Source organism: Merops nubicus, unplaced genomic scaffold (assembly GCF_000691845.1).
Source record: "Merops nubicus isolate BGI_N331 unplaced genomic scaffold, ASM69184v1 scaffold48951, whole genome shotgun sequence".
In the NCBI taxonomy this organism is placed as follows: Eukaryota; Metazoa; Chordata; class Aves; order Coraciiformes; family Meropidae; genus Merops; species Merops nubicus.
In genome coordinates, this window is record NW_008588597.1 from 6,776 (window position 1) to 16,634 (window position 9,859).

Consider the following 9,859-nt stretch of genomic DNA (forward strand, 5'->3'; position numbering starts at 1 on the left):
TATACTGATTAGTGTTTTTTTTCCCTTTTTTTTTTTTTTTTTCTGTGCATGTAAGGGCAAAGTGAGCATAAAGGCAATGAGGTAAGACAGAATTCCCAATGGATCACCTCTTGCTTCCATAAATAGAGCTCAACTAAGATATCCCTGTCCAAAGACTTTGTCTGAAAGCTTATAATTTTATTCTACATTAATAAAATACAACTCTTCCCTGGGCCCTTGTGTTTGAATTCCAGTTACTTAACTGGAATTCAGAAATAAACTGAGACCAAATGTGGTTTCAGACAGAAAGTGGTACAGAGCAGAGACCTCAGCTTTCCAGGAACAGGGCACCTGAGCCTTTTCAGAATGGTGGTACTGATGATGTCTGCATTACTGGCATTGACACAGGCAGTGACCAGTGGGGCTTGTTAGATCAAAATACTGACTGAAGAGAGAGATAATCTGTTCTGTAGTGATCCTGGGCTCCAAAACAGGTTGCAGACTCATTAAAAAAAAACATGACTGCAATTTGAGGACCAGCAGTAATCTGGTTCTTTAGCTGTGCCTCTTCTTGCTGTTGAGAGACGGTTTGCTCAGGGACAAGACTCTGGATTGCAGTCTGTGAACACACATACTAAAGCTATAGTGATAACTGGGGCCTTTGGGAACAAACTCTATGATGTCTGAAGTCTGTTGATGCAGTGGAACACCTGAGTTGCACAGGTGGAGCGACTGGCCAAGGGTGGAGAGGCTTTGGTGAAAGAAGACTTGTTTCCTCGGAGCTCATTGTGCAAGAGCATACGGGGTTATAGAGGTGGGCTCTGGAGACTGCCTGCCTTGTAGATAATACATCTGTGTTGGCAGGTACCTGGGCTGTAAATATACTGCTGTTAGTGCTATGTGAGAGGAGATGACCTCAAATGAAAATGGAGAGTACTGTAATAATAATGGTATCTAAGTATTTAGAGAGATAATCTTTGAACGTATAATGTGAATGAACAGCAGGTATCTAAAACTCCCCTAATCTTAGTCTGACATAAACCTAACTGATCAATCAATATTAGCATTTCCATTCAAATGCAAGGAAACTGTTTTTATTCCATACTGCCTAAGGGACTTAGAATATGGTACTTTTTATTAAAACTTGGTTGACAAAACTTGGCCATGTAGGGCAGTTTTATTTCGATAAAAGTGATTAATATTTTCTTTAATTAGCTGGATTTCCTAAGGAAAGTAGATTTGTGAGCAGCCCTCTCTGCACGCATGTATGTTGGCATGTGTGTGCATCACAAGAAGCATGAACAAGTGAGAGTCATTCCATTTGGCACTGTTTGCAGTCATTTTGAGACCGTTCAGTGGTTATCAGTCAAGCTAGCCACCTTTGCAACATACTTTTCTTGTCTGCTTAAGAACCATCCAGTTGTAGCTGAAAATCTGTCTGCTTGTATTTGTCAAAAGAAATTGTCGATCAGACTGTGTTTCCCTAGAGAACTAGGACTGTATTTTAGAATATTCCATTTTTCACTTCTAAATCTTTTTTTTCACTGTATAGTTAACGATGGGAGTGATTCCCTCTTAGCCACTCAAAAGAGGTCACAAGTGATTTGAGCAGAACATGAAAAATCTTTATCCTCAAAGCAAACTAAGCACATAAATAAATACAATTTCAATCTAAGACATTTACCCGAACTTGATAATTTGTAAACATACATATTCTTAAAATACCTACCTTTAGTAGCCAGATACTTTCCAGTGTCACTGGAAATGTGGGTTGAAGTTCACTGTATTCTAGATATCTATCTGTCATCTTCTATTATGCAAATTTACCACATCCAGGTGAGATATGTAACTACAATGTATATATTTGAGTGCAGTCTTGTAGAATGCTACCGTTTGGCCTGTTTAAGGTAATTATACATTACTGTGTAAATGTTTTACAGCTTAGTAATCCTTATTTCACTTTGAGACAATTTTGGTTCTTTTGGTTGTGATGGTTGTTGTTAGGCCAACAGGGATCTGTCTTGGAGATCCTTTGGCATTTTTATGGTTTTGATTATCAAATTTTATCATGTTTCTAGACCTGCTGCTGTCTGAAATACTCCCACAGGCAACAGAAACCCCACCATTTAATGTAGGGCAATGTCAAGGTATGACACTTTCTGAGATGAGTTGTGTGTCAGGACCTATGATTTTCAACATCTTATTACCAAAAAAACAAAAGGAATGAAAAATCAGAATGAATAAGCTTTGACTTACATGCACACTGGTGGTTCTTTCATTTTTCTTTTCTGGCTTATAATGCTTTGTAGAACGTCCATACTATTCTTCAGAAAAAAAGAATAAGAACAGTTTTTCATTTTAAATATGGTCTTAGTATGTAAGGTTTTATGTTTATTATATTGTTTTACATCACTAAATTAATATATTCATGCATTTCAGCATTTCTTGATTTCAGTATTTACTGAACTTTTTGTGAAAAAATTTAAAGGAATAGTATCAAATAAATAATAAAATGGACCATGTCAGAGATGCTCTTCATCTAGCTACATCAGACGTTAACTTTCTGCCCAAGACAGATTCCAATACTTATTTTTAGTCCCTAGATTTAGCATTACTGTACATCAAAGGGGTTATACTGCTGTACATCAAGGAAGTGTTTCTCCTGTTATTTTCTGTTTTGGTAGACCACAGTAATTAAATAAGAGCCACTATGGTCTCTTCTGGAGATAGGGATCAGATTTTTAAAAAGCTGTTTTTGAATACAAATGCATTTGATAATGTCCTGTATATAAATAATTCATGTGCTTCATTGAGTGCTTATGCTCTTTTGAGGAAAATTTTTTCTTTTAATGCTTCCTCATAGCTTGAAGGAGTGGAAGAGATGTGAGAGGAGATGAAAAAGGTGTATGAAAGATATAAATTTATTAGTTACACTAGTGACCAACAACCTCCCAAAAAAACATGAACTATACTTTGAAATTCTATTTTTTACTTATTTTTGGGTGCATGAGGAGCTTATTAAGAAAGAACATCTCTCGCCAATCTCTGTCCCAGTGCCAAAGTCATGCCTATTTTGTGTCACAAAAATTCTCATAGGAATCCTGGGAAAAAGCTTTTCAGGTGTCCACAGCTTATGTCTACAGCATTCATAACCACACAAAGGTAACTGGCTATACTGTTAAACAAAGGTATAGTGGAAAACTCTTGTCAATATTAGATCTTACTTCTGTGATTGCTGCTTAGATCCAGGATCATGCTTCTCATGCCTCTTCAGACAACATCTTTGCTGACAAAAGTTTCTGCAGTAGCAGGAGCTTTAAAACTGTACTCTTTCAGAAGTTTAGTACTTCTTCATTTTTCTATTTTTATAGAAAAATATATCTTTATAGAAAAAGCAAGATTTACCAAAATGCAGAAGCATATTTAAAATAAATGGTTTCACCAAGACTACAACAACATTATTTTTCATTACTTACACTGTATCCTGCATTCTGAAGTCTGCTGTTCCACAGAGGAAAGTGGGACTTGCAGCTTTCCGAAGGTAGGCCTCAGGCTAATTACTTTGGTAATCAGTTTTCTCCAGTTGCCTGCATTTATATCTAGGTCTTAGTTTATGCTTTTATCTAAAACATGCACTGCTGTAGGTGCAGTTCCTTTTCAAATCTTTTTTCCAAAGGCTCCATGACATCATTTCAGCCCTTCACAGGTCACTACAATATTCTAGTTTGTCAGACCTTTCTAGAATTTCTTGAACAGTTCTTCTGTTGTAAGACAAGAATTACGTGTCTGTCCTGACCTTCTGACAAAATGCAGTAATATCAATCCTTGATTTTGGAATTTTCAGTGCAGTAGGTACAGTAAATGGCACAAGATGATTGTCACGTAGACTTTGTGTCGAGCAGCCAGCTTGCAGCAAGCTCAGTCCTGACAGTAAATCCTTACTGAAAGGGGCTGAAATGGTTTGTGTGAAATTTTACACATACTGGCACTCTAAGCAGTTGCTCCTGATGTAGACAGGCTGTTCCTGCAGTAGAATGCTACAAGGACACATTTCTAGTGAAAGTGGTGTGTCACCCTTTTCTGGTTTAATATCTTCAAATATTACTGAGATACTCCATTCCAGCTGTAAGCTTATACTGTGGGAAGTGTAATTTTTTTGTTTGTTTGTTTTATTTTTATAAGCAGAGTATCTAGGGGTTGGGAAAGAGGTTAATTTGTGATTAAAGAGACAACATAATTATGATTTATGCTTTATTATGATCAATTTTTACACAGAAATGTGAATGACTATGGACCTCTACTGACTTGTAAACAAAGTCATTTTGCAGAATTTGCCAAAAGCTAATTTGGTTTTGTTTTTTTGAAGGAACTTCATGTTGGTGTTGTTTATGCCAGAACATAGAAAGCAAAGGAAATGAACTCCTGCCTCGTGTAAACTTTTAATTGGCCAGCATGATGCAATTGAGTACGAATTCCAGATGGCTTTGGAAATGAAAGAGAACTGAGCTCTCTGGCTGGAAGCTGAACGTGATGACGGCCTGGTCTATGGTAGGGAAGCTGAAAATGGAGAATAGGTACTCCAGAGAAGACAGAAATGTGGAACAAGAGGCTGGGGAATGCAGTGCTGAATCTGAGGAATGGACGAGCTCAGAAAGTGAACCTGAGCAACCATACTTCAGAAGCAGTTGCAGCAATACTGAGTGGAGAGAAAAGGAGGTTTCCAGTAAACCACATCGGCCACTCTGCCGGTCCCCTTGCTTGGATCGCCCAAGTTTTTCGCAGAGCAGCATCACACAAGACTTGAAGCTAGAGGAATGCAAAACAAACCTGGACAAGGAATACCAAGCTAAAATGGATTTTGCTTTAAAGCTTGGGTATGCAGGAGATCAGATCCAGGCTGTACTGAATAAACTGGGAGCTGATGCACTCATCAATGATATTCTGGCAGAGCTTGTAAGACTTGGAAACAAAAGTGAATCGGAGGGACAAAGCAGTGCCAGTAGTACCACTAGTACTCTGGTGCCAAGAGGCCCTTGCCCAAAGGAAATAGCAAGCCCTGAATTGTCACTTGAAGATGAAGTTGTGGATAACAGTGATAACTTGAGGCCAATTGTAATTGATGGAAGTAATGTGGCTATGAGGTGGGTCCTCCCCCTGTCACAACATTTGAAAAAAAAAAAAATCACTAAAATATTTATGAGAAAAATTACTATCGATGGCAAAGTCACTTTAGGTTGTATAGTATATTTACTGATAATATATCTTTTTTTTATGGATTCTTTAATCCAGACTTTTAGTTATGCTGTTACTCTTTTATAGGTAATGCATATTCCAATTCCCATCTCTCCCTCTTCAAGCCAAGGTCTTCCCTCAAATCTTCCTAGCTATATAGCCATAGTGTGGTTTGTGGATGGGTTTAATTTTTTTAAAGCCCTTGAACAAAACTGAAAATTATTTTTCTTTAATGTCCAGAGGCAACCAAATAGGGGAGGAAAACTTGGTTCTTTCTAAAATGACAGGCAGTGTATGCTGATGATAGACAATGGACTTCAGGGTATTTGAGCTCCTGCTGATCAAGCCTGCTCAGTGCTGCTAATTTCAGACACACATGTACACACATGCACTCAGCTGCTTGGGTCAACACTACTTCAGGAGATAGATACCTGTCCCATGCCACTTTCACTTCTCTCTATAGGGTACACAGTTCAGCTAGCCAGCATTTTGTTTTATCATTGAGAAAGTATGATTTCCTATGAGGGAGTTCATTCAACAGTTTGCTTAGTGATCAGCGATACCAAGATTTCTTCAGGTAGTGTTTGCACAACAGATTTCCTCTAGTATCAGCTTTCTACTCTGAAAGACTTTGTGATCTGTTTTGTTTTTGTTTTTTTTTCCCCCAATGTATTAAAAACATTCAGATTTTTATAGATGTATACTCTGAGTTTTGAAACTTAACAAAAACACCCCAAATCCTGTAAGAATATTTTACACACAGGATTTTCTGGAGCCAAGTTGTGGTTACACCAATCCAAAAGAGGTTTCTATAAAGAAACATCACCAATATTTGGTTTAACATTTTTTTTTCTTTTCCCTTTTTATCTGTGCCTGTTGAATGTACCGATCTCTGTACAGCTTGAGTTACTCTTGATTGTAATGTGGCAGCAACTGGGGGCAAGTGTATGTATGTACACTTTTCACACATTTCACTATCCCTAAAGTGTAAACAAATAAATGTGAAGTTTTTCCCCTTTTTCTTTAGTTGACCTAATGAAAAATATCACTTTACCCAACAAATTGAGCTTACCTTAGACCATGGCAGCTTTAGAAGAGAGAGGGAAAAAAAAAAACCAAAAAACAACACAACCACAAACCCACCACCATAACAACAAAAACTAAAACCTAAATGTAACTTTGACCTTGCTGATTCTAAATCTTCTGCATGTTCTTCAGCCATGGGAATAAAGAAGGATTTTCCTGTCGGGGAATTCAGCTAGCTGTTGATTGGTTTCTGGAAAAAGGACATAAAGATATCACTGTGTTTGTACCTGCATGGAGAAAAGAACAGTCTCGACCTGATGCACCAATTACAGGTAACAGATCAAGAATTTCTTTGACCCTTTTTGGTTAAAAAGGAAAAAAAAAAAAAAAGTATTGCATTAAGACACAAATGTGTAATATTTCTGACGGGTACTACATACTGGGCTGTGATGTGGTGTTGCACAACCATCCTGCACTGAAGTATTTGAAAACAATTTCACTAGTGAGGAAATAAGCATTTAAGTATATGCACCTGTAGATGATACTGCGGTTTTGTAATGATCATTTCAACACTTTTGACAACTAGTATTTCTAATTTACACAGTAGCAAACATTGTTAAGTGTATAGGAACTAAAAACCAGTAGTGGCAGGTTCTTATTTAGTAGGATCATCTTGAACACTGAGGAGGCAGCATGTGTTCTGACCCATAGAAAGTACTTGCATTTTACTCTAGGCTAACAAGAAGGCTGCTGTAATACAGTAACAGTGGAGTTCTTGGCATGTGCAGGAAGGTGGAGTAAAGGCACACGGTTGTTTACAGAGGAACGGAGGGATTAAGAACCTTAAGTATCGACTAGTTACCCAGTGTTTTGAAACCTTGGAAATAAAATGGCACTCTGCATTTATGTGTTTTTTTATCAGTAACGGGGACTGTATATGAGCATAGTCAGAAAATACCTTTTCAGAAAAGAGAGCAAGAAGTTTCATATTTTAAAGGCTGCTTTTCTTTCTTTTAAAACTTCTTAAGAAGCTGCTCAACTAAAATTATTTTACAGATCAAGAAATCTTACGCAAACTGGAGAAAGAAAAAATTCTTGTTTTCACCCCATCTCGAAGAGTTCAGGGAAGAAGAGTAGTTTGCTATGACGATCGATTCATTGTAAAACTTGCCTTTGACTCAGATGGCATCATTGTGTCAAACGACAACTATCGGGATCTTCAAAATGAAAAACCCGAATGGAAGAAGTTCATAGAGGAGCGGCTGCTCATGTATTCTTTCGTGAATGACAAGTATGTTTTTCTTAAAGTAAGGGAATTTGATAATTCAGCATCCTCAGTAAAAACTTAAATTAATATTTCATTTCTTTCTTAGATTTATGCCTCCTGATGATCCTTTAGGACGCCATGGTCCAAGCCTTGAAAATTTCTTACGGAAAAGGCCCGTTATTCCTGAACATAAGAAACAACCGTGTCCTTATGGTAAGTGCCCAAGTCAGACTGATTTGTTGTATTCAAAGGCAGGTGAAGCAAGCAATTAACTAACATCTTGTCATTACTGGAGAAAAACAAAAAAAAAAAAGCAATTTTTCATGTTGCCATCCATGCACTAGATGTATATCCATGTTTATACCCTTCATACCTCTATTAATAGAAAAAACATAGCAGAAAATGAAGGATTACCACATATGCCTTGTGTATAACACAGCCTTTTGCTGTTTTCTTCTGGTTTGTCTTCAAGGAAGGAGATTCCTAACTATACAAATGGTGTAAGAGCTGTTTTGTTTTACATAACATTGAGTATATTGTCCACAGTGACATCATGAGCTGGTAGGAAGAGAAGCAGTGTGTCTTGCTCTTGATATATGTTGATACAGGGGCAGAGTCCATGACTGCCTATATATGGAAAATACATAATTACTCTTTAGGGAGTTAATACAGAAAAGACTACTATTGAGAAGTGATGAAAGGTACAAAGAAAAAAATATAGCACCTGGTGGCATTGATTTGTGTTTTGTTTATTTAACCTGAAAACACTTTTCTTCCAGGTAAAAAATGCACCTATGGGCACAAATGTAAATATTACCACCCAGAACGGGCAAACCAGCCTCAAAGGTCAGTAGCGGATGAGCTTCGAATAAGTGCCAAATTGTCTGCTGTGAAAACTATGAGTGAGGGAGCCTTAGCCAAATGCGGCACAGGGCCATCCAGCTCCAAAGGAGAAATCAGTTCTGAAGTGAAACGCATTGCCCCAAAACGTCAGTCAGATCCAAGCATTAGATCAGTAGCTGTGGAGCCTGAGGAAAAGTTATCAGTAGCCCGGAAGTCCGAGGCCAGCTCTGTCCCATCTCTGGTTTCTGCATTAAGTGTGCCAACGCTCCCTCCACCAAAAAGCCATGCAGCTGGTGCATTAAATACTCGTTCTGCAAGCAGTCCGGTGCCAGGTTCCTCACAGTTCATGCATCAGAAGTCCTCACTGGAACATATGTCCAGTGTGCAATATCCTCCTATACTAGTCACCAATAGCCATGGCACCTCAGTTAGTTATACTGACCAGTATCCCAAATATGAATCATTGGGGGACCATGGCTATTATTCCTTACTCAGTGATTTCTCCAACTTAAGCATAAATAGTATCCGTAACACAGATTATTACGGGGCTGATATGGACCAGGGGATGTATTCTAGAAACTCAAGCCCCTGTCCTGAGAATTGCTTAAGCCATACAAGTAATGATTCTTATTCCTCTTACAATGACTTGTATCTGGGTGTAGCAGATGCCAGTCCAGAAGACAATGTGAAGATCCACAGACTGCCATCGCAAAATCGTCTTCAGCCTTTTTCCCATGGTTACCATGAAGCCTTAAATAGAGTTCAGAGTTATGGAACTGAAGAGCCTAAACAATCCCTTCGCAAACAGTCAGTTTCCCACTTAGGCCTACATGCCCAGCATCCAGTTGTTGGAGCACGGTCCAGTTGTCCAGGAGAATACCCTGTGCCTCAGAATGTTCATCCATCAACTGCACAGCCAAGCCGTGCCTTGGTCATGACAAGAATGGACAGTATTTCTGACTCACGGCTTTATGAAAGTAACCCTACGAGGCAGAGAAGGCCACCTCTCTGTCGAGAACAGCATGCTAGTTGGGATCCACTACCATGTGCATCAGACTCTTACACTTACCACTCGTATCCGCTGAGCAACAACCTCATGCAGCCGTGTTACGAACCTGTAATGGTAAGAAGCATGCCTGAGAAGATGGAGCAACTCTGGAGGAATCCCTGGATTGGGATATGTGGTGAACCACGGGAACCCCATATCATCCCAGAACATCAGTATCAAACATACAAGAACCTCTGCAATATCTTCCCTCCGAGCATTGTCCTTTCTGTGATGGAAAAGAATCCCCACATGACAGATGCACAGCAGCTGGCAGCTATGATTGTTGCCAAATTAAGAACAGGGCGTTAAAGTGTTACAGCCTCTTTTGGATAAACGGGACTGTACAGCATATAGAACCTGGCAGAAAACTTAAATGAGGAAGGAAGGGGCCAATCTATTGTAAATATTTTCAAAGATAATATAAAATTCTGTACACAGCAGCAATCATATATATATATATATAT

General features: G+C 38.6%; 1 protein-coding gene across 1 annotated transcript; it reads left to right on the plus strand.

The window, feature by feature from the left end:
* Positions 1-4,509: 4,509 nt before the first annotated feature.
* ZC3H12B (zinc finger CCCH-type containing 12B) lies at positions 4,510-9,704 on the plus strand. Its single transcript, XM_008949298.1, has 5 exons — positions 4,510-5,120; positions 6,430-6,569; positions 7,294-7,528; positions 7,611-7,717; positions 8,284-9,704. The coding sequence occupies exons 1-5, from the start codon at positions 4,510-4,512 to the stop codon at positions 9,702-9,704; spliced, it is 2,514 nt and encodes an 837-aa protein (XP_008947546.1).
* The last annotated feature ends 155 nt before the right edge of the window (positions 9,705-9,859 follow it).